At 44.0% G+C, this 25,895-nt stretch overlaps 1 protein-coding gene across 1 annotated transcript in view; it reads right to left on the minus strand.

Annotated features, from left to right (window-relative positions):
- ADGRL3 (adhesion G protein-coupled receptor L3) overlaps positions 1 to 25,895 on the minus strand; it is a 505,316-nt gene that overhangs the window by 41,532 nt on the left and 437,889 nt on the right. The window contains exons 21-23 of the mRNA XM_053370359.1: positions 20,499 to 20,525; positions 11,956 to 12,124; positions 5,798 to 5,923 (exon numbers count right to left, since the gene is read on the minus strand). Coding sequence (XP_053226334.1) covers positions 5,798 to 5,923; positions 11,956 to 12,124; positions 20,499 to 20,525 — 322 coding nt within the window. The remainder of the gene's footprint in view (positions 1 to 5,797; positions 5,924 to 11,955; positions 12,125 to 20,498; positions 20,526 to 25,895) is intronic.

Consider the following 25,895-nt stretch of genomic DNA (forward strand, 5'->3'; position numbering starts at 1 on the left):
TTTTTAGTTTCAAATACAGCTGCTCCAGTATTGCGGGTGTCTCAGAAGCTGAGAAGGCTCTGGCCAAAAGAGACTGATATTGATGAACCGGAAGAAGGAAAATAAGATTCCCTTTAATCCATGGGTAGGCAAACTAAGACCCGGGGACCGGATCCAGCCCAACTGCCTTCTGAATCCGGCCCATGGATGGTCCGGGAATCAGTGTGTTTTTACATGAGTAGAATGTGTCCTTTTATTTAAAATGCATCTCTGGGTTATTTGTGGGGCATAGGAATTTGTTCTTTTCTTTTTCTTTTTCTTTTCTAGTCCGGCCGCCCACAAGGTTTGAGGGTCAGTGGACCAGCCCCCTGCTGAAAAAGTTTGCTGACCCCTGCTTTAATCAATGGGTCAATGAAAAGACAACACTTGCAACTTATGAACAGATTGCTTGTAGACTTTGTTTGGACGAATCTGGTGAAATCTGGAATGTGTTTATAAAGAATGCAGTACGTTATGAATAACTACATTTGCTTTAGGAGTATAACACCATTTATTTCTATAGAACAATGAAGCGAAATGTACTGATTTTACCTACAGTATTATTTTTGCACCTTTATTTCTCACACTTCCCCACCCTTTTCTTTTATTACTTATATCCTTATAAATAAAAATTGATCTAATAAAGTATCAAATTAAAATTATATTTAACTTTTCTATTTAAAATTTATCTAAGCCAGCTCACAATACACAATTCTAAGATACCAACAACCTGACTGAAGGACCCCCTTCCCTGCAGAGGCAGATTTCGGGGAGTGTGACCAGTCCAACTGGGCGCGGAGCCTCGAGGGCACTGCAACTATTAGATAGAATGGAAAGTCAGACTCCGGGGTGGGGCCAAAGTTTGGCAATGCACAGGGTGCTGCTGAAATTTGAGACCCCAAGATCCACAACTGTTCCCTCTCAAGATCTTCCCCATGTGCCCCATACGCCCTTCGAAAGGGCGATTATTGTGGAACTTCCTTCTGGATCATCTTTGCCATGATGGACCTTCATTACTGTCTTCTAAGTGCCTTGCAAAACCTGCTTCTCACAAACATTTGATGCCGTTTAAATGTTTTGATGGCTTGTGCGTTTGTTCCCTCGTAGAAGCGACTTGCCACAGCTGTTTTGGTTTATCTAAGGCATTTTAGAACTGTCTTTTGGGCCCAGCTTCTTGAGACTTTGAATTTGTTCTGAGATAAGTGTTTGTGCTGTGACAGCCACTCCAGACACCAGAAGAAACATCTCTCAGCTGACATATTTGGGTATGAATTAAGCATGTTGCCTCTATTACACAGATGCAGGTCACAACAGCCTTACTAAGAATTTAATGGTTACTCCCTGTGTGTTTTAGTTCAAAGCTAAATTGGTGAGGTGTCAGATATAATTACATCTATTAGCAGCACAGACTGAATTTGTGTTTCCTTTCTATTGATTAAGTTGTAAGCTGCAGTGTTTTATATGAACTGCCCTTCATAAATCTGTTTCTGTGCATTACTGCATAAAAAGCTAAACCTGGCACTAGAAGCAGATAATGGAGTGTGTTCTCAGTAACTCAGAGTAAACAAGCTAAGGTCAGAGTTTTCAAAGAAGGGTATGTAACCCCCAGAGTGTTGCAAAAACATTAGATGGAGGTGGACAGATTTCAGTTCAAGCACCAGGCTGACTGATTAAATATAGGTGCAAAAGCCGCCTGGGAGCAAAAATCCACTGCGGTGCCTGAAAATAGGATTTAAATCCACCAATAGGAGGAGGAAAATGGCAGACTCTCCAACATTTCAGAGATCAAAATAGGGGCATTTCTGTATATTGCTACCATCTCCTCATCCCGAAGACTGGCCAGTTCCCTATGACATTGTCTGTTTTTATATTTTACTTACGTTTATTGTGATTTCGTATTTGCTGCACACCACTTATATGCCTTCCATATGTTAGCAATATTTAAGTATTTTTTTAAATAAATTTTATAAATACTTAAAAATAATTATGTAAGTTAGATTTTATATTACACAGACCAAAGACAAATACATGCTGTCTGAATTCAAATAAGAACTATACGATCAGGGGTAAAGTAAGAATAACATTGAATGAAATGTACAAATATATGCAAATATACAAGTTGTTGCAAATTTCTCCATATTCATATTATGGAGTATAAGAAACCAGAAAGGTTGATCATTCATGGGCAACCTAAAATTCTATATTGGTTCTGCTTGTTCTCTTAAGGTGCACAAATAATTAATGATTTTCTTAGAAATTGCAATAAAGAAAGGGGGGGTTTTTTGTACCAGTTCTCTAAAGTGATGAAGCATCTTTCCAGCCCAATGAAATAACCAGATATGAAGATATTCCAATGAAACTATTAAAAGTTTTCCAAAAAGTCAGCATTTGCTCCCTCAAATAGAGATAATAAACCTAACTTAGGAACCCAAAACCACACTGTGCCCTGTGATGGCATTAATCTCTACAACTACCTGTTCCCAGAAGATTTTTTACTGCTGGGCAGGTCCGTTGGAGGTGCCAGTAGGTACACCTTTCATTGCATTTCCATCAACAGAGCATTACCGCTACCCTGAATGTGGACCATTCAAACTGGTGTACAGTAATACCAATGCCATGCCACATTTGACTCAAGTGATCTGACTCCCATTCTTCCCCCATATATGTTTCTTCCACCACATCTTGCGTGCCTTCCTTCTACCCAGACTGCCCTGACTCTTCCTCCTCCTCCTGTCCTGGCTCCTGCCTTGCAAGTAGCACCAAACGCCATCCATCACTGGTCCACTCTCCTGAGTCACTCCCCTGGTCTCCTGCCTCTATCCCATACTATTCAGAGCCCTGCTAATCCCTGACACCTCAGGTCCTAAATCCTTTCCCATTTCATAGACCAAATTGAGGCCAATAATTTTGAGTTCTTATTCCCAAACTCACAACACTTTTGGTTCAAATATCTTCCAGTTTCTAAGGCTTTAAGAGACCCCTGTTTACCTTCAAAGACTCTATTGACCCTATAGGATCTGGAAGATTTATGTCTTCTCTCTAACTTCTTACTGTAATCAGATACGTAGCGGAAGGAAATCTTTCTCAGTTGGATAGATTCACTAGTTGCCAGCCCCTGAAGCACCAACTTCATGGCACTGCAGACTAATGAGCACTTTCAGCCTTAAGATCTAAATATTCTGCCAGTCTACCATGGTGGATTTGCACAGTGCTCTGATGGGTTCATAGGTCTGAATTAAAATACCAAATAGGAGAACTGCATACTGGGCCATGAATCTGAAACGATATCTAGACCAGCACATTGGACTGAGATCTTTCGGAAGCCTATGGTAGCTTGGCAAACTCCATGTAACAAGAGCTTTCAGTCAATACAAAAAGAACAATATGTGAAACCAAATTCGATAGCATGCAATCCCTGCCACACACCCTTAAATTTGTGGGTGTGTAAAAGGTCTGCAAGTCTTCTTTATCTTTAGTAAACTCCTTCTCGCCCTTCTCACCTATGATCCAGTTCCTCCCAAGTAATCTCTACCAATCAAAAGTTCATCTTCTTTAAATGCTTCTGAAATTTACAATGTGTTTGAGCAGTGCCCACCCTTGAATAGGGCTGAGTAGAATAATGCTCTTCAAAGTAGCCATGGTTCAGGGTAAATTTTATAAATACCGTACTTTTCGTCCCATAGGACGCTCCGTCCCATAGGACGCACGTAGTTTCTTGGGGGGGGGGGAAATAAAGGAAATTTTTTTCCCTTTATTTCCCCCCCAAAAGCAGGTCGGGGAAACCGAACCAGGTCGAGGAACAGCGAGATGGCGGCGCTGCGCCTCTCTGCTGTCCCCCGAGCTTGTGGGGCTGGCCGATGTCTGTCCGGCGCGCGGGGCGCTCTGCTTCAGGGTGCCCCACGCGCTGGACGGCAGGCTGCTATCCACAGCGTGGGGAGCCCTGCGGGGAACTCCTGCAGGGCTCCCCACGCTGCGGATGTCTGTCCGGCGCAAGGGGTGCTCTGCTTCAGGGCGCCCTGCCCGCCGGGCGGCAGGCTGCTATCCGCAGCGTGGGGATGTGTTCCCGAAGCGCCGGGCGCTCTCCTTTCAGGGCGCCCGACGCTCTGGGAAGCAGGCTGCTATCCGCAGCCTAGACATCCCTGCGGGACCTCCCGCAGGGCTGCCTAGGCTGTGGATGTGTTCCCGAAGCACCGGGCGCCCTGAAAGCAGAGCGCCCGAAGCTCCGGGAAGCAGGTTGCTATCCGCAGCCTAGACATCCCTGCGGGACCTCCCGCAGGGCTGCCTAGGCTGTGGATGTCTTCCTGAAGCCTGGAGAGCGAGAGGGGTTGGTGCGCACCGACCGCTCTCGCTCTCCAAGCTGCAGCGAAAGCCTGCATTCGCCCCATAGGACGCACCCAGATTTCCCCTTCATTTTTGGAGGGGAAAAAGTGCGTCCTATAGGGCGAAAAATACGGTAAATAAAAGATCACAGCCTGAATTTCACTACTATGGTCCAAGCATTTCTGAAGGCTCTTTTCTACCCATTGTTTGATGTATTCATAGCCTGACCTACACTCAGTTAAAAGTAAAGTGGGTGTTTAAAGATACTAGAAAAACCTAACGGTCCTCTATGTTCCCAATCATTAAAAAATGAATGAAGTATGTGATTTGGCATGCTGAACATTAGAGTGAATGTGCATGGGTTGACTTAAATATGCACTAAAATAAAGAGATGCGCCTGCCCATCTTCACTCAATATATTTTACTTTTAAAAAAGAGTGGGGCAGAAAATGCTAACGGAATTTCAGGTTGCATATAACATGTGGACATAGATTTCCCAGGCTCAAGTACCAGAAAATAAGATCTGCTCATTATAAACACAGAGGGTCAGTTAGAGTTAGGATTTATTGGAGCACTTATAACAGGAGTGGGGGCTGGACCCCAGGAAAGGAGGATTAATAAACTATATATTTCATCAAATGCATATATTGCTTCACAACAATGCTCTCAACCCTGGCCTGACCTGAGGACGTTGACAGATATACATGGATAAAGCAGCTTCGATTTCCAAAACACATACCCTCCAACTTTTCTCCAATGAAAATAGGGACATCCCATTCCATAATGCTAATTTTACTATTTATGCCCCACACATCTTACTGGGTTGCCCCAGTCACTCTGGGCAGCTTCCAACATATATAAAAATATAATAAAACATTAAACATTAAGAAATGCAGGATTGGCTTCAGATGGCTCAGGGGTCGAATAACTCCATACCCTCCAACATTTATCCAAAGAAAATAGGGACATCCTAAGGAAAAGTAGGAAATTCCGGGATCAAATCAGAAATCGGGACAGTTTCTCTAAAATCAGGGACGTCCCTGGAAAATAGGGACACTTGGAGGGTGTGAAAACAGTGCCAAAATGTTTTGTAGAAATAGTTCTCTAGATCATCAGCATCATCATCAGGTCATATTTTTCAACTCACCTGAAAGTGACAGTCAATTGTGTAGGAAGGTGGTGATGAGAAGATTTGATGTGATGATGACATGGCTTGGGGGAAGTAATTCCACACATTATGGGTAGTAGGGATGCAATCTTCAGTGGAGAATATCACATCCAACTCAAATAATCTCCCTCTAGCAATAAAAGTGCAACCACAACCTGGCGGTGTCATAACCATAAGCAGAGCTAGGTTCTCAGATACTAGACGGAGGTATAATGATTATGCCTCAGCACTAAACTATATTGGCAGGACAAACTCTCCAGACCCCCCTTCAAGCCAAAGGAAACTACTTACCTGTGAGCCTGTGGAATATCGTCCTGGTGTCCGTGACCCAGATGTTTTTCCTGAGCCAATGGAGCTCTCTGTACTTTTCCCGCTACAGCAATGCGTACGCAGGCATTTCCCATATTCTTTACGCACCTAAGCAATCAAATGGCAATATACATGAGAAGGAAACCCCATTTTTCAGCTTCAAAAATTGATTTTGCATGCGCACATGAAGAGAAATGCATTAAAGTAGCCATTGCTTCTGTATACCTATGACATCTGGCAATTTTACATTTTAACACACACTGAGGACCTGAGGGATTTGTTTTTGAGATGTTCACCAACAACGTCAAACTAAAGTACTGAAATGCAAGATAAATGGGTAATTACATTTATGACTGAAAATCAGTATTACTTAAATTACATGTGAACTGGCACTTAGGTAATTTCTTTTGCTTTCTGGCATGGGTATATAAAAAAGAAAAGTCTATATTACACATCCAAAGAGAAAGGAAAACTTTTTTCAATTTTCTTTTGCCTTCCTGTGAGAATATATGACCTCTGCACCTGTGAATATTTGCCATGGATGGCATTTCATTTTGGGCCACCACTTCTCCCAAGTTATATTTTCTCACAGAAATGAAGAATTGTAGACAACACAGCTGATTAAGAGCCATTGGTATTGACAGGCTTACCAACATGTTTGGAATTGATAAGCATGGGCCTCAAAAGTGAAAAAGTATGAAGAAAAGCCATGAAATGAATGAATAATACTAAATGACTAAAGGTTTTCCCCGACCAGCATAATTTTGTGCAATCAGCTACAGAGAAGTCTCATGCTTCACCATCACTATTCTTATTCAAATATTCATATCCTGCCTCTCAAGTTACAAATTCTTCCAAACTGGCTAAATAAAAACACCAGCATTTAATCAGAAACCTTCTCATAGCTGGTGGTAGATGGCCCTGTTATATTCTCCCCCTGGCAGGGGCAGACTTACTTTGTGTGAGGGCAAAATAAATATGGCTCCCCCCAAATGGAACTTCTCATTTATGGATCTTCTCAATTTTGTGAGCCCTGTGCAGGGAAACCACCTTCATCGCCCTATATCTGGCACCGCCTCTGGCTCCCACGACTGGAATATATGTATTATTGTGTATGTTTTATATAGTGAAGCTGTGATAATTTACCCACTGACATTGGTTATCTTTCAAATTGCTGATTTCTTTTGTCTACATTGTGATCCTACAATGTGGATGTTAGTTGAGCGCTGGAAGGATCCTGCATCTTAGTATAATCAAATTAAGTGTCTTTACACCCCAAGAATCCCATTGTAACAATGGCTAGAAGCACAAGGAGCTGCTAAGAGGCACACAGCTGTAACAAGAATATATTGATAATGAGAGGAAGTTTGCCATAAAGTGTGCATTTCAGAAAGGCTTAGAAAGAATAACATAGCACAAAAATAATAATCACTGCATGGGAGAATGCTCTAAGTCAGGGGTTGTCAACCTGGTCCCTACAGCCCACTAGTGGGTGTTTCAGGATTCCAGGAGGGCGGTAAGGAATTTTACCTTCAAGAAAGATGCATTAGTGGGTGGTAGGTATAAAAAGGTTGACTATCAACAAAGGTCCGTATAGTTCAAGCTATGGTTTCCTCAATAGTGATGTATGGAAGTGAGAGCTGGACCATAAAGAAGGATGATCGCCGAAGAATGGATGCTTTTGAATTCTGGTGCTGGAGGAGACTCTGGAGAGTCCCATGGACTGCAAGAAGATCAAACGTATCCATTCTTCAGGAAATCAGCCCTGAGTGCTCACTGGAAGGACAGATCCTGAAGCTGAGGCTCCAAGACTTTGGCCACCTCATGAGAAGAGAAGACTCCCTGGAAAAGACCCTGATGTTGGGAAAGATGGAGGGCACAAGGAGAAGGGGGCGACAGAGGACGAGATGGTGGGACAGTGTTCTCGAAGCTACCAGCATGAGTTTGCCCAAACTGCGGGAGGCAGTGGAAGACCGGAGGGCCTGGCGTGCTCTGGTCCAGGGGATCATGAAGAGTCGGACATGACGAAACGACTAAACAACAACATCATTCAACCATTGGGCAGGGATGGCCTGTCCTGTTTTGCTGCCTGAGGCTTACTGGGGTTGCGTGGCTGCAGGTTCTGGGTTAAGGCAAGGGATCGCAAGAGGTCCGCTTCCCCTTGCTTCTCTGGCAGCAGCAGTGGTAGCAGGCCATGGGAGAATCCAGGAGAAGTGGCCGGGGCGGCAAGATCTCGCCGGAACCCATTGCTGCCCTTTGGGATTCTGCTGCCCAAGATGGCTGCCTCAGTCTGCCATTGGGAGTTGGAAACTTGGGATGATCTCTCGCAAATCATCCGGCAATCTACCAATCTATCTACTGATAAATCCCAATCTAGCTTCTACCCACCCCGGCCTACAAAAACCTCACAGTGTTGCCATGAGGTACTGGACCCCCACTGCAGGTTGCGCCAAAGCTGAGAGAGCAGCTTACAAGAACTGTGCATTATTATCCGTTGCTTTTATCTCCTCATTGCAGGTTGGGCTGAGGATAACTCTGTAGTGTTGTTGGTTGAAGAGTTGTTGAGAGAGAGAGACTGCAGAAAGGTTTTAGCATTGTTATATTTCAGGCTAGCGGTGGCTAAATTGTCCCCCTGGACACCCTTCCAGGTCAAATCAAGCACTCAATTGCACACAGAAGCCTCATGCTCCATTGACTTGAAAACCAACCAGTTGCCCTTTTAAAATGTTCAAAAGCTAAAAAAGGAAGCTTTTTCCCACAGGAAGTAAGACCCAAATTAGAGCAGGGACTCCTGCCTTTGATGCTAACTTTTCTTCAGTCCCCTCAGGTTCAGGTAAGCATCTGCATGTCAGGGATAGATGGCAGTATTTTATAGCAGGGTGCTGCTTTCTTGTTTCTTTAATTCAGCAGGATTGTGGATATTTTTCTTTCAACAAACTTTAAAGCGTGCATCATAACAAACGCACATGAAGCATATAATAAATTTAATATGAAATTTGCTTCTTTCAAAAAGTAACAGTGCAGAAATCTTTTTTAAAAGGGGGTGGAGGATCTCTCTTAAGAGCAAAATCAGTGAGGACACTGTTCTCAAGTTTCCAGTCACTATGCGCCTTGATTTGCTGTGCTCCAGTGAAAACCCGTGGAAAAGTGCCATGAGGTAACATGGGCATTTTTCTGTTCAGGAGACACAGGAGAAATGTTTAATGGAGAGGAAAACATGCATGAATGCCAGCCAACTAAGGAAGATTTGAGGCCAGCTTAACTCCACATCCACCAATATTCTGAAAAACTCTACAGCAACATGTGCGTGAGGCACGGAAACCAGAACTCTCTTTTGTAGGGCCATGAGAAATGGGAGGAAAGGTTTCAGCACAGCACTGTAATAAACCAATTATAACCATCAAGAGGAAAATGGGATGATTATCGCTACTTCTCTGTAATTTTGTTTAGCCCAAAGAGCACGCTTGGTGTTCGCATGGATTTCTAGGAGCTATTATTATCAGCAGGATTTGTAATGTACTATCCTATGACACATTTTTAAAATGTGGAGAAATATAGAAGAGGAGTTGGCAGAAAGTAGGTGCAGGGCTGGGAAAAGGGATACGAATGAGTTCATGAGTGTAAGGCATCAAGCGGAGCTCCCAGATTATTCCTATGGTTCAACAATTTCATACGCTACCTGGAGTAAATTTGCAAAGGGAGTATCATGGAATTGTGCAGCTGGTAGGGACCACGAGGGTCATCTAGTCCAATCCCTGCAATGTAGGAACCTTTTGCCCAACGTGGAATTAGAACCCACAACCCTAAGATTAAGGCTCTCATGCTCTACCAACTGAGCTATCCCAGACAAAGAACTAATGGAGAGCATTAAGAAGAATAAGTGAGACTTGCAAAAACAACTTTGCACCCATGTTCTTTTCCACTCCCCTTCCTTCCAGCTTTATGCGCCCAACAGTCAGCCAGTGTTCTGCATCCACTGTTCATGCTCAGCCCTCATTGAGCTGGGGGTTTGTTTTGGTACTTCTGCAAACCTTGGCCTTCCCTAAGCCTGCTCATTCCTCCTGCCTGCATGAGAATGGTGTCGTTGTGGCGACATTAAGTACCATCACTTGGAGAATTAGTTTGCTGTAAGTATGTAGGATCAGCTGAGACAGTATAGGTTGCATTTCAAGATGACATTTCAAAAAGTACAATGTAGATGTAAATTGATGTGCTGAAGTCCTATGCATATTATCAGCCAAATCAAAGGGAACCTGTGCATTTTGCTGCCTGGAAAGGAGTATAAAATATTATCTCCTCTCACCCCCCACAATGCTACAGTCAATAATTTAAAAAGCCTTGTTGTACCAGACACTGATTCCTACTTTTTAGAGTTGGCTCCTGGTTTTTCTTAAGAGTTAAGCCAACAAACCAGCTAGCAGGTTCCCTTTGGCCCCATTTCTTTCTCTAATCGTGCTCCTGTTTCCCCCACCGGCTCCACAGACTTTGGCAGCTGAATAAGTGGGGCTCAAGAGTCAAGAGGAGGACTTGTGGGGCCTAGAGAGTCCGGTGGCAGAACTAAAACAGCCACAATGCTCAGTTGCTGTCTGCATTTACAAGTCTCTCGCCACTGCTTAATGCCATCTAGATATGACACCCTGCAACTATAGGCCAATGCAATCCAGACAATAATGGTATTACAGCTGGACATATAATTTTTTTTTTTGGGGGGGAGAAATATGTGCAGAAGAGATACCTCAGGAAAGTTTGCTAAGCCGCATAAGATATGCATTATATGTTCAAAAATTGAGCACATAGAAGAACTTCTAGAAAATATTTGCCCATTTTAACAATGAGGAACATAAACTCAAATTTCTTATTATCTTAGGAGTCTAAGAGATTATATCATATACGGCCTTTCCTCTTTCTTTATTGCACATGTGGAAACGGACAGGGGGTGCTAATACCCTATCCAGCTTGTAAACTTCCCAGGTGTATATTGTTTTTAAATATGTATTTTTTATCCTGAGCATTTGTTAAGGAGCTGAGGGGCTGTATATTTTATTCTCCTGGTTCACAAGAAACCTGTAAAGAGGCGGCTAACCTATGTCACACAGTGATCTTCATGACCAAAGAGGGATTTGAAATGAGGTCGCCACTGTCCTAGTCTGACACACTTTCCATTCCTGCACACTGCCTTTCATTTGGCTGACTACTGTTGGAAACAGAATGTTAGAATGGATGGGGAGTAGTTTATAGCCTGTCTTTTTTCCTGCCAAGGAAACAAAGGTGACGTACATGTCGCCTCCCATCCTGGCACTGACAACACATAGACCTGCTTAGCTTCAGCAGGGTCTGCAACAAATGAATTCACCTAGCACCTTTAGATAACACCCCTTGAAAAATGGTGGATTGCTACCATATCAGTGTCGTTGCAAACAGGCCAGGTTAACTGGAGTTCCAAAACCCAGGAAAAAATTCAAAGGGCATAAATTTGCAGGGTATCCCTAACTTCCATTTATACCTTATATCAGAGGTTACCTGGGGCTGACAGATGTTGTAGGCCAACATCTGGAGAGCATCACATTGGCTGTCCCTGGCTCATATCAACACTCTGAATCCAGCAGTAAAAGGTAAAGGACCCCTGGATGGCAAAGTCCAGTCAAAGACGACTATGGGGTTGCGGCGCTCATCTTACTTTCAGGCCGAGGGAGCTGGCATTTGTCCACAGACAGCTTTCCAGATCATGTGGCCAGCATGACTAAACTGCTTCTGGCGTAATGGAAGTCAGAGCGCATGGAAACACTGTTTCCCTTCCTGCCGCAGTGGTACCTATTTATCTACTTGCACTGGTGTGCTTTCGAACTGCTAGGTTGGCAGGAGCTGGGACCGAGGAACAGGAGCTCACCCCGTCGCGGGGATTCGAACCGCCGACCTTCTGATCAGCAAGCCCAAGAGGCTCAGTGAAACAACAGTGCCTCCCAGCAGTACCCTCTTGCTTTCACTGCTGGTTCAGACACATTTGGCCTCACCTCTAATGTGAACCGGCCCAAACCACGGTAACACAAAATGCAAGGCACGGTCAGCAAACATTTGCTTCTGGTTGCTAGGCAATGAAATAGCCCCATCACTTCTCTTCACCGTAGAATAATTGTCCTTACCTTTTTCTGGAGGACACAATGGAAAATGAATATAAACATTCCCTGCAGAGAATTGAAAATGGTGAAGAGGTATGCCATGATGACGGTGCTTTCATTAATATACATAAGTCCAAAGGCCCAGGTCAGTCCTAATAGGCAGAGCAGAGCTATTGCACCTATAACCCACGACCTGCGGAGAGAGAGAGGAAAAAAAAGAGAAAGACAGAAAGGAAAAGTGTCTTTGATTCATAGAGAAAACTGCACGATGCACAGAACAAGCATTTCATGCTATTCCTTGGGGAGAAGGAAAACACCGCACACATATTTGCGAATGCGCTTTTTGAATTCAATGCACTTTATTATTATAACTTTGGGGGGGGAATACACAGATGAAAATGTCATGAGCATGAAATCGCTTCTTTTAACACACATTTTTGGGCAGCAGCAAATGTTTGTAGCAAATGTTCTGGGGCGGCAGCAGCAGCAGCCGTGTAAATGTAATGGAATATGCAGATGCTACATGATAAGAGGAAAATGCAAAATATTTTGAATTGGCCTCCGTTCCTTCCATGCCTGTTGGCTCAGCTCACAATCTTACAAAATCTCCTATGAAAGCCCCATTGAGAAGAATGGGAGCAAATCAAGAGCACAATGACACTCTTGCGTAGCTTCCCTTCCACTCAAACTGCCCTCAGGATTGTAGGCTATTTGTCGTGATATTGCACATTATCTGCAGTTTGCTCGGTTTCTTAGTCCTTTGTAAGTGGTCTTAATGTGGGGTATCCAACTAAAGTTTACTTAGAGTAGAGCTATTGATATCAATGGGCCTAACTCAGCCATGTTCATTTATTTGAATGGATCTACTTTGAGTATAACTTAGCTGAATACCACCCATTGCCTCTACCTTCCCCCTTCCCAAAAGTTATGGGGAGCCGTGGGGCAGCAGCAGTAGAACAAGTGCTTTTCAAGCGCCCTCACATTTGAAGGCACCCCAAACCTATTCCTTGTAGCAGTTTCAAAATCTTACGATCGCTCCCTGTCAGGGCAAGGAGTAGTTTTAAATTCTGCCTGGCTAAGCTAGAGAAATCTCAGGAATGTTTCTATAGTACTGGAGGATGAAGAATATGCATGATCCCAAAGGGGGGGGGGGGAGAAAATATTGCGCTCGTCTCTATAAAAAGCAAGAAAAGGAGCTAAACACAAGTTAGGCTGCTATGCCTAAGAAAACCTTGAAGTTAATGAGGAATAAACTAGATGTTACACAGATGTATTTAAGATTACCTTAATCCCTTCTTTTGAAATCAAATCAGCCAATCAATGCCAGAGAAAATGGTGATGATATTGAGATTTTAAAGACCAGAGAAAGTGGTGATTGTTCTGGGATTGGGAGAGGGAAAAATGGCAGGCTGACAAAGGGTTAAGCAGTCTCCTTTTGCTGCCAATTCCTTTCCTTACCATTTCTCTGCTTGTCCCTCCAGAAGTAAGTAGCTACTTCTGGTTTTAAAATGGACATTGAGTGGGGTGACGTCATACGGACCTGCATGTAATGTCTGTTTTGGCCAGTGCGCAGATAAGGACCCCTAAAGCTTCTTGAGTACACATTAGGTAATCTCAATAAGCATGCAAAGTGTTTCTCCCCATAGAAGCAGTCATGGGAATTCCAGGGGGTGGATTCTAAGACCAGATTAAGATCCTCTTAATAGCAGCTAACAACAAATCATGCCAGATCAGTCTAAATATCTGGCTTGGTTGGCGGGGGATTTCGCTGAACTTAATACGTTTTGAAGCAAAGTTTTTGATCTTTTCCCACATGATAGTCTCCTAAGGAACCTTCAGAACTGCAGACAAGAAGTGATTACGATAAATTAAGTACTCACATGTGTAAAAAAATTGCACTAATTGAGGAACAATTAATGGATCAACAACAGATTAGATAGCGGTCTTATGTGGTTTTATATACAACCATCAGAAGACGGTGCATCTGCAGTGCAGTTGGAAAAGTTTCAAAGGAAACCAGCTGGACTGACTGCAGGAGCAGGAAACTATTCAAAGCATTTTGTAGAGTATAGGACAAAATGAGAGAAAGAGGAAGAATCTGGTACAAGGACCTGCACCAACAGAATGGTGATTAAAAACGAGAGTTAAAATTATTACGCGGGTTGAAAATTATTATTATTCTGAGACATATGATCAAAATAGAAGGAGGTCATTAGAAATGAGACATTCAAGGAATACTTTTCCTGGAATACTAATGGGAAATAAAGGAGCTTAATGGCTGGAAAACTTTTGGAAGTCTACCTTTGGGTTATTTTAAATATTCTGGTGCCTTCTTTGTTTTCAATGGGTCAGGAGCCCCCACCCCAGCCTACAATCTTGAGGGGTTATTAGAATTAGGATGGTGATTGTGTAGGACTGACTACAGTAAATCTCCTTATAGGAAGACAAATTCCCTGTTCAGACAGTGTGGCAATGCGTGTGGATCATGCCTGCTGGCCTGGTCTCCATCTCATAGTAGATGTGATGCCTACAAAGTGGTCTAAAAGCAGGATTTGTACACCTGATCCATATTCTGGGAGGAAATGGAGCTATGTTTGTAGCCCACTGAGCAGACCACTTGCAGAAAATAGTATAAGAGAGCCACGAACGGGCAGAACAATGGGGACAATTCCAAGCTCTCTCTACTGTATGGACACCTGGCGCAAGGCTTAGTTGTCTCTTGAGCACCTGCTTCTTGGGCTGTTTTCTTCCTGCTGTAGTAAGCTTGGCTTATTCGCTCAAGTCAACTTTACTATATTGCATAGTATATCACACTTTTCTGTGGCATACCGGAATGCAAATATTGCGCTAGATACGGATGGTCTGCAAATGGTCCTGTTTTTCAGTGTGTGCCTGTGTGTCTGTGCCCATGCGCGCGCACACACACACACACACACACACACTGGAGAAAGAGCAATAAGAATTAGATGTGATGACCTTTTGGTCGTCGTTGGTTCTACGATTAATCAATGACTGATACAGTTGTCAAGCGGGGGATAAGCTGGCTGCTGGCATTTCAATTGATTCTGATATATTAGAAAGCTGAAATTAATTTTATAGGATAAAGGCAAATGTTACACACAATAAAAGAAAAAGGAATGAAGAAGTATAAGAAGAGCCTGCTAGGCATTTTCATTGTAGATAACAATTTAGGAGGGGGTTATGGGTAACAAACAACACAAGTTAACAATATGTTGCTGTGAAACTACAGGCTAATGTCATTGAGGAGTATAACATATTAGTAGGATAGTAGGACCACTTTGATCAACACTGACACTGGGAAGAATTGTTCCATCAGCTTGCCAAATGGCCGGACCTGCAAATGTCCTTCCCCCTGTGCAGTTCTGGGGGTTCTCCTGACCCTCCAGACTGGTTTGGTGGAGAAAGCCACTCCCGATCTCAGGAGCTGGGGGTGTTGCGGGCTCACGACCCCGCCTACACTCTCGCGGGGCTGGCGTCAGCCCCGCGGGACGCAGGAATTCCCATTATTATTCATCCCCTGCATCGCCAGCCAATCGGCTGGCGGCAGGGGCGGGCCGTCCAAAGGGCACTTAAGGTCGGGGCAGCCCTGGTTCGCCCCTTTTCCTCCTCTGCAGCAGCTGCGGTTTCCCACCCACCCGCCCTTTAGGTTTGCATTTGGACTTTGCTATGGGCTTCGGCTGGTCGCCGCAAGGGGCCTGGTAGGAGTTTTTCCATTTGGCTAATTGGCTGGAATTTTGAAGCCACTTGGTTTTTTTCGCCTACCTCGTAGCAAAACGTCACAACTCCCTGGTCTTGGCAGTTAGGCATTGGCCGGGGTATTGTCATGCAAATGAGATCGGGGGGGAGGAACGCCATCACCTCCCCCAATTCTTGAAGGGTAGTTCGTTAAAGGACTCCGGGGGGCGTCGCCTTGTCTGAAACCTACGGAGGCTAGGGCCTAAAGCACGCTCCCGAGCGGTAACCCCTTGGGGAGCGCCTAGGGATGTGCATCTCGGGGGCTCCCCCTGGTGGTGCTTAACCCTTCCCGGTTAGACTGGATAGTCTGTTAGGGCCAATGCCTAAAGCCAATACCGCTCTTACCTGTAATCAATAAAGTTGTGGCCATTTTTCGCCCATTAACCTAAATTCTTGTGTCCGGTGTCTTTATTTACTCCATCTGTGGGAGGGGGCAGGAATAGCCACGCAATGGTGGTGATGCTGGTGGTGGAGTTCCACTGCACTAGCGGGTTTCTGCTAGTGCACTGAGTGAGTTAAATCCAACCCACTAGCTCATACTGGAATACTGCAGAGAGGGCCACAGTGACAGACTGGAAGAAAAATTTGGAACTGATCTACGATTACGCTAAAAATCCAGATGATTAATGATACAAAGGACGTTTAACTAAGGAAAAGAAAAAAGGATCCGCTGGTTCATAATATCAATCATAACTGGAACACTCCTTTAATTACTCTGCCATGATGCAGACATTAGGCTACAACTAGAAGCTGTAGCGAACTGGTACAAATCTCAATTCTTCAATAAATTCAGTAGGTGGTCTTATGGAAGTTACTTTCCCTAAGCCTCGACTCTGCATCTAACATACAGGGACAATCCTTTCGTAACGATTGTTAGGATGTTGTCTATGAAGCACTTTATACTGTACTACATAATTGCTAAGCTGTCAGGGGTCCCTTTACCTTTACCTTTAATAACGCAATGCTTATTGCTTCTTAAACAACTGGGTTAATATGTCTTAGCAACCCTTGCTTTTACTGAGTTGAAATGTTAATAAACACTGCAATTGTTTCTTGAAATGATCTACTTCCTGATTATTTATTTATCTATTTATTCATGAGTTTACATGTATTCTGAAGGGGGGGGGGCTTGTTTATTTAGGCAGTTTAAAAGGAAATCAATATAATTCATGTAGCAAACCAGGACAGTCATGCTGTATCATTTCTTCGCAATATTGCAAATATGTACATTGTTTTGAAGTTTCATGTACACATTTAGTAATGCTCAATTTCCCCCCCAAAGATAGCCAACGAATAAAATGTTACCACAGAGTGGCATATTTAATTGGTTTGTTTTTATTTTGATTTGTTGTTGTTGTTGTTACAGCAGCCGCAATCCAACAAAGCAACGTTAGAATGCATGCCAGATTGCATCACTACCTGCTTTTCATTCAGCTTCACCTCAATATTCTCTGACCTTAGAAGAATCACAAAACCATTTTCCTTTCAGCATCCTTTGAATTTTAAGAGGGTTTTTTTTTGGTTTAAAGAAAAGCAGTGAGAGCTGATGTGTAGTGAGCACAATGCCCAGTTTCTGGGTGTGGATTTGCAGCATATGAAGTACTCAATCACGGCCCATTTTTTAATTATTAAACTGTGTAAATATTGTGCTTTGTTATGACTCTTCAGTTTGGAGGAGCTGTAAATGTGTGTATACAGACCTCAGGGCTATGCTAGTTTTTGTTGGGTTGCCACATTTCAAAAAGAGTTTTTGAGCTATTTTTTAAAATGAAAATCGCCAAAATCTATACTACCGACATGGGCTGCCATATTTTCTTAGACATTTCCATGATTTCCACCCTGTTTAAGGGGGCTAAACAATTGCTATGTTCAGAAAATTCCAGACGTATGGCAACCCTATCATTGGTGCAACATTAGTTCTGTATGTAATTGCATGTTTATTAAAGGTAAAGGGACCCCTGACCATTAGTTCTAGTCATGACCGACTCTGGGGTTGTGGCGCTCATCTCGCTTTATTGGCCGAGGGAGCTGGCGTACAGCTTCCGGGTCATGTGGCCAGCAGGACTAAGCCGCTTCTAGAGAACCAGAGCGGAGCACGGAAACACCGTTTACCTTCCTGCCAGAGCAGTACCTATTTATCTACTTGCACTTTGACGTGCTTTTGAACTGCTAGGTTGGCAGGAGCAGGGACCGAGCAACGGGAGCTCACCCCGTCGTGGGGATTCAAACCGCCGACCTTCCGATCGGCAAGTCCTAGGCTCTGCGGTTTAACCCAGAGCGCCACCCGCATCCCTATGCATGTTTATTAAAAGGTAAAGGTAAAGGTACCCCTGCCCGTACGGGCCAGTCGTGTCCGACTCTAGGGTTGTGTGCCCATCTCACTTAAGAGGCCGGGGGCCAGCGCTGTCTGCAGACACTTCCGGGTCATGTGGCCAGCGTGACAAGCTGCATCTGGCGAGCCAGCGCAGCACATGGAACGCCATTTACCTTCCCGCTAGAAAGCGGTCCCTATTTATCTACTTGCACCCGGGGCTGCTTTTGAACTGCTAGGTTGGCAGACGCTGGGACCGAGCAACAGGAGCGCACCCCGCCGCGTGGATTCGAACTGCCGACCTGACGATCGGCAAGTCCTAGGTGCTGAGGTTTTACCCACAGCGCCACCCGCGTCCCTATGCATGTTTATTACCAGGATATAATTAAGCTGAAACGAAGCTCCTGGCTGGGAGGTTCAGGAAGGTCCACCCTGAGCTGAACACAAATTACGATGACAAAAGCATAGAGGCTACTTCCAAATGCAGTATTCCAGCTACGTCCGAGAAATTCCGGACGTACGGCAACCCTAGTTTTTGCTGAAATGTTGGTTAGAGCTCGCTGGAGCCATAAAATGTTCAGGTGAAATTGAACCTGCCACTGAAGCAAATTGGAAAGCACTAGAGCATACACATTGGAGTTTCCTTAAACACAAGCGGTACTTGAAACTGTTCACACCAGCACTGGGGTTTTTTTTAACATCAACACCTGAACTACAAAAAACTAACAATGCGGAAGAAGAAGCTTTATGCAGTGGAAGTAAATGGGGAAATGGCAGCTGTTTGTAGACCAGATGCTAGATTATGGTCAAAAAAAGTATTCTATAAATATAGAGTCTCCAGTCTAAAGATTGGTTGTTTGCATGGGGTTCTCTTGCATTTACCGTATTTTTCGCTCTATAGGACGCACTTTTCCTCCTCCAAAAATTAAGGGGAAATGTGTGTGCGTCCTATGGAGCGAATGCAGGCTCCTTGGCTTCAGCAATAGCAACGCGAAGCCTCCGAAGCGCAGAGGGAGCGCTCCCTCCGTGCTCCGGAGGCTTTGCGTTGCTTTCTCTGAAGCCAGGAGAGTCTTGCTCTCCCGGCTTCAGCAAAAGGAACCCGAAGCCTGCGGAGCGCAGTGGGAACTCGCGCTGTGCTCCGAAGGCTTCAGGGATAGCAAGACTCTCCCGGCTTCAGCAGAGAGGGAGAGCTGTGCAGCGCCCCTTCAGCCAAGCGGGAGGAGAAATGGAAGGGGCTCCATTTCTCCTGCCGCTTCACTGAAGGGGCGCTGAGCAGAGAGGGGGAGATTTTTTTCTTTGTTCTTCCCCTCTAAAACAAGGTGTGTCCTATGGTCGGGTGCGTCCTATATAGCGAAAAATACAGTAACTTTCCCACACAATACAATAGTGAGGGCAGCTCTTCATGCACAATGGCTTGGTTGTGGAGTTTGGCTTTACCACAATCCCCAGGAATGTAGAGATTGGGGTGGAAGTCATCAAGAATCAATCAAAAATAATATTTTACCTTCATTCTATATAGCCTTTTCATAACCTAGGTATGCCACGCACACACACAAAGCCACGACTTCATGTAGAAATTAAAGCTTGGGTTTGTATCATGGAACTATACAATGAGTTAATCGCTGTCAGTTTAACGCTGAACAAAAATATTTGGGTTCATGCAGAAATTGTACGAATTGTTTTGGTTTTTTTTGCTGTCAAAAAGAGACTTGCAAGAAAGTGAAGCCAGCCTAAAATAAATTGTATTCACCACTCTTGTAAAAGATCCAAAGAATGACAGAGATGAGAATGAGACAAAAGAAATGAACACAAAGGACTCTTCACCAGAAGAACAAACTGAAAGTCCACTGCAAAATAGAGGCACTTGCATTAGTTGTGCTACTGATTCAGTGTTTTTTCTTGCAGGATATATGGTGCATTATTATCCAAGGCCCATAATTGATGCTTTGTTGTTTCCGTTAACTTTAAACAATTCTGTACAGACTTGTGTTATTCAAAGGGCTATTTTTGAAGACAGAAGCAAAATATTCAAACATTGCCATGCAGTCATAGACTGAATGGAACCGAAAACTAAAGAAGAATTTTCTATGTATTGTCCAGAATTGCCAATTCAGGACAGATATTGGGTGAAATAAATAATGTTAGCATTCCTTTGAACATTTACCCCTCAATTGCATTTAACCATTCAAAGGTAAAATGATCACGTCAAGGACTTGCAATTCAGTGTGCAGAGATGTGCATTATGACCCAGCAGGGAGCAGTGCGGGGGTCTCCAAAGTCTGTACTACAGCAGATCACAAGAAAGTCCAGGTGACAGCCAATCAAGGAACACGAAGCATAGAAACTGTAGGCCTTACGGTTTTCCTGCACAGTTTGCTCTTCTGCCTCCCTCAAATGTGAATGACAGAAGCTGTAATGACTTTTAAAGTACTGATCTGACAGCCAGTTCATGGGACCACACTGATAAATGGAATTTATCAGTCATTCAGGTCATTCTTACTTGATGAAGGGTCTGTTATCCTCAAAGCTGAAGAATGCATAGACATAAAGACAAGAACGTCAACATTAGAATATAATGACAAAAAGATACCAGGTAGGTAAGCAATCAGACAAGCTGATCCCCAGCTAACAAGATCTACACTTTGGCCTGGTTTTCAATGAGGTGGTAAACCAATTAGGGGGTGCATGTGGCAGTTCACAATTGAATGGTCAAAGATACAAAAATAAACATTAAAAAAATCCATCCATGTAGAAAACTAACACTTAACCTGGCTCTCTCCCTGGTGTGCAAAAAGATTTATGTGCATAGAAAACTTTCGCAAAGAAACGTTCCATCTGAGGATGGGTAGAGAGGCCAGACACAAGTTTACCATCTCAATGAGAAGTAGTCCTGTATGGGACCCCTTAGACCCCTTAAGGACCTAGAGACAGTGATCTTCCTTGTGCGCAGAGCCACCCTTAAGTTCTACGGCTGCTCGACCATAGTCTTGATTGGCTTACAAAACTGATATTAAGATCTGCTGCCTTTGAATAACATTACTATTCAGGTTTGAATAAAGACAATACAGCAGGCCTTTGCGTATGATGACAAGCTTCCCTGCACCTTAGGCATTATTTACCCAGTATATGAGGATACATTCCTTAATGTTTTATTGTCAGTTTTTGGCAATAACAATTTCCTCCTTACATGAGTCAGACTCCATTATCTTTTATAGGTAATGGCGTTAGAATCTTCTCAAGCCCTCTACTGCTCTCTGCTGACAGTTGGCCTATTTAAATGCCATTTAAAAATATACATATATTTGGTTGCCTACCAAACTGAAGGAGTAGCTAAACATGCAGATGAAAAATAGCCTCCATTGTCTCTCATTAAAAATACATTTCTGCAGTTCTTGGTTACAAGCAATCTCCCTCTATCCCCTGGCAGATGTATTTTCTGTTGTGACGAATCACTGATTTTCATGCGGAGAAATTCACAGTCACTCCAGAAAAGAAGACATAAGAATAGTGAAGCAACTCTCAAATTCTTATTTTAAAAGATAACGTGAATGTTCTACTTATGCCTCGTGGCATCTGGATGCTAGTGGGATAATACTGTGACTCAAAACCATAGTTTTCTTGACGTATCTTTACCCAGGAACCCGCAAACCACATTACAAGTAACTGCAGACAGTTCTAAAGGCTGACTTGCTTGGCCTTTGCATTCTGCTGAACTGGTCAGAAGGCTTTATTTATTCATTCAAATATTTATATCCTGTCCTTCAAATGCATTCACACGGCTGAAGAGTGAATCACAGCAAACTTACAACACACAGTCCATAATAAAACAGCAATATGAAAACCAAACACTATAAAAACAGGAAAAAGTCACTGCGGGTTTTTAAAAAAACCCTCTGAACAGGGATAAACTCATGTAATTTCATTTGGCTAATTTACCCTAGCAACTGAAAGGCAGTGGAGGTTAGGGGAGTGAGATAGCAAGAGAGAGAAAGAAAGTCCATTGTTCAGCAGCTCTTTCTTTGAACATTCGCTTAACTTATCACAACTGACTCTGTTAGGAAGACGTCTACCATCTAGGATGCTCCTCCGTCAGGAATGGCCAACTTGGGCATGTATGCAGGGGCTGATAAAATAAAACCAATTAAAAAAGGCTCTCTCCTCAGCTTTGAAGACACCATCCCTCTAGCCTGGCAAACTAGTCTCTCTCTTATCCCCCTGTGAGGTCCAATGAAAACACAATCTAGGCTGTCTGGGAGAGGCATAAGCCTTCTAGGGCTTATGCAACTGATCAGACAAAGGGTAGTGAAGGTGGCAGACTCAACTGTTGTAGAGTACAACACCCATCAGACATTGTCAGCACAGCCAAAGGTCAGGAATTATGGGAGCTGAAGAGAACCATGTTGGCTACCCCTGAACTAGACGGGCATTTTATGGAAAGATACAGATAGCGAGGTGCACCTTACAGCACCTAAGTCAAGGGAGGGGAAGGTTATTCTGTTATAGCAGAGTTGGGGAACCTGCGTCTCCCTCTTTATGTGAGTAATAGTCCCATTAACCCTGGCCATGGCTATGGTGGCTGAGGCTGATGGGAGGTGGAGTCCAAATAGAATAGGCTGATGGGAGTTGGAGTTCTATAGAATCTGTCTTGCTGAATATTGAAGCTCAAGGGTATTGAAATGACTTGCTCAGACAAGTCTACTTGGTCTAAGAGGTCCTCAATGCATCTGTTTGCCCCATATCCACAGAATGAGGAGGAATTACAAGAGCCTATTCAAATGGGATGTCCCCAAAGGGACCTGCTCCAGAGGGTGCAATTAACGCCAAAGGGTGGAAATTGCAGGTTTTGGCTAAACACTTGGAGAAGCGTCTTATTGGTAAGAGCTGTTTAGTAGTTGTACAGACTGCCTTGAGTCGGTGGTGCTCTCCTTTGGAGGAAGTATTTCAGCAAAGGTTGGGCAGCCATATGTCAGGAAGGCTGAAGTTGCAGATCCTGCATTGTGCAGGAAGTTGGACTAGGTGACCTCCAAGTAAATTTACATCAATAAAATTAAGATTATTTGTCACTGTATGAGAGATCTGTAGCAGTAATGAGGAATCTTTTTTTGTAGTGGCATCCCAATCGTTTCAACTGCAGTTTTCAGTACTTTTTTTTGGCCATATTTCTGTTTTCTATTATATTCTAACCTTATATTGGTATGATCCAGATTTCCACCCAGGCAGGACTTCCTGGCAGAATACTAAATACATGATTCCTGAAAGCAATCCCCATGCTTAATGGCTTCGTAGCAAGACCTTGAGTATTTAATACATTTCAGGGCACATCACAAATCAATAACCATTGATCAGGTGTGAGCTTGGCTTTTTATATACACATGGAACAATTCTGACAAAAGAAAATGAGGGTTTAGCACTGCAATTCAACACGAACATAACCCTCATAAAACAGGAGCTACACAAATCAGAGAATAACCTACAAAAGGCGGAGAATGAAGTAGCATAGAACAGAAGCAATCAAATAATCATGCTCAAGTCTACTCAGACAGGACAAAACAGAATTTGCATATAGACTTAGCTCCCCCACCCACAGTTTGTTGTTTTTTAAAAACAACCTGGAGTTGGGGAACAATATAAACGGAAAAGAAAACACACACACACACACACACACACACACACACACACACACACACAGAGGTTTGGCTTCTACCAGCCAAACAATAAATATGATGGTGTAAGGAGGAATTCCCACTGACATCTTTTGCAGTTAAAGTAAGCTAAGTGAGCAGGCGTCTCCCAAAATTCCCTTGATGCGCTGGGCACCATTTTCAAGGTTCTGTTTCACATGACACTTGACACATAAATGAGAGAGTATGGTGCCAAAGCTCACGTGTTTAAGGACAAAAAAGTCAAGGGACAGACAGTTATCGCTGCCAGTTTGGAATTAAACTACAAAGCCATTGATTTCTACTTTTTTGTGCGTAGCTGCGGAATGCAGATCCAGGTACATGAAAACGACCCCAAAGAAAAGGTTCACTTATTTACATCCATTCTACAGTTGTGTATGAATCTTTCAGGGGTTAAAATCAGAGGCAGAATCTGCCCCCCCCCCAATGAAGCAGAACTATCACCTTGTGGAAGGGGAACTGTATAGCAGGCAGGCAGAGGGCTCTGGCAATGATGGGAAATGGCGCTCTGAATGTCTTTTCCCACTGGGTGTAATGGGACATGCAGCTTTCCCAAGATGGAAAAGATGCTGAGAGCATAATGTCTTCCTGGAGGAGACTCCCACTGTCTTTCCCATTATTGTTGAGGTCTGCTCACTAGCTACCCACTCTCCCAAGGTGCAAATTTCTTTTTCTTGGGGGAGGGAGAGGTGGTAGTACAGTGGTACCCCTGGTTACGCACTTAATTCATTCCGGAGGTCCATTCTTAACCTGAAGCTGTTCTTAACCTGAAGCACCACTTTAGCTAATGGCCATGCTGTGCGATTTCTGTTCTCATCCTGAAGTAAAAGTTCTTAACCCGAGGTACCATTTCTGGGTTAGCGGAGTCTGTAACCTGAAGCGTACGTAACCTGAAGCATCTGTAACCCGAGGTACCACTGTAGACTCAAAAGGGCTCGCATTTCGCGTTTCAGAACTTAAAACGGAATGCTCAAAAGCATCCCTGCAAAGGTCTCTAATGTTCAGCTTCAATGCTTGAGGGCCACAAATGATTTGGGGGGCAAACCCTGGTACCCATTCATTGACTGATTGATTCAAAGCCTGCCCTTCCTCCCAGAGGAGGCAATAAAAACACTTTTTAATTCCAATACAGATGCAGACTGGGAAAGAGCTCAACTTTAAAGGTTTGTGCTCTTCCACTGCATGTCTTGCATACTGTTGTAAAACTATCTTACAGGTGCCCACAGCAAGAGCACCATGTTTTGGAAGCCCAGCACCCCAGAGACCCAGAACAGAGGGTTCCCAGGGCTCCAGAGGATCATACAATGGGACACAGGATGTGGAACTGGGCAACTGAGGGGTGGTGCCTGGCAGATCAGTTGGTGAAGCCTGGTATGGCAGTGACATAGCCTAGTGATGCTTGGTTAGGAGAAGAGGTTAAAGATAAAGGGACCCTGACCACTAGGTCCAGTCGTGGCCGACTCTGGGGTTGCAGCGCTCATCTCGCCTTGCTGGCCGAGGGAGCCGGTGTACAGCTTCCGGATCATGTGGCCAGCATGACTAAGCCGCTTCTGGCAAACCAGAGCAACGCATGGAAATGCCGTTTACCTTCCCGCCGGAGCGTTACCTATTTATCTACTTGCACTTCGACGTGCTTTCGAACAGTTAGGTTGGCAGGAGCAGGGACCGAGCAACGGGAGCTCAACCCGTCGTGGGGATTCAAACCACCGACCTTCTGATCGGCAAGTCCTAGGCTCTGTGGTTTAACCCACAGCACCACCTGCGTCCCTTTTGGAGAAGAGGTTAGGGCTAGTCATTTTATGTGCCTGATAGATACAAGCAAAAGCTCTAATCAAGCCAAGCAGAAAATAGCCAGCCCCCTTGACTCTTGTGCTTCACTCCAAGTGTCCCGCTGCTTTCTCCTGGGGTGGGAAGAACTGCTCTTTAGCACTCAATCAAAGCAAACTGCATTTGGGGTTTCCCCCCAGACTGATATTTGCTTTGATCTCTCACTAAAGAGTGGGTTTTCCCTGGGAAAGGAGCGGGGAAGGGGGAAACCGCTTGGACCTGTGCCTTCTATGCACAGCATAAGCAGAAGCATGGAGGAGCCTTGAGATGAAGAATACGACAGCAATCCTGTGCACATTTATTTAGGAGACTGCCCTGCTGAACAAAAGGCCTTAGGTCTGAACAAACATGGAAAGGGGTGCCTAACTTTATGTCACGCCTATAAAATA

Source organism: Podarcis raffonei, chromosome 17 (genome assembly GCF_027172205.1).
Source record: "Podarcis raffonei isolate rPodRaf1 chromosome 17, rPodRaf1.pri, whole genome shotgun sequence".
In the NCBI taxonomy this organism is placed as follows: domain Eukaryota; kingdom Metazoa; phylum Chordata; class Lepidosauria; order Squamata; family Lacertidae; genus Podarcis; species Podarcis raffonei.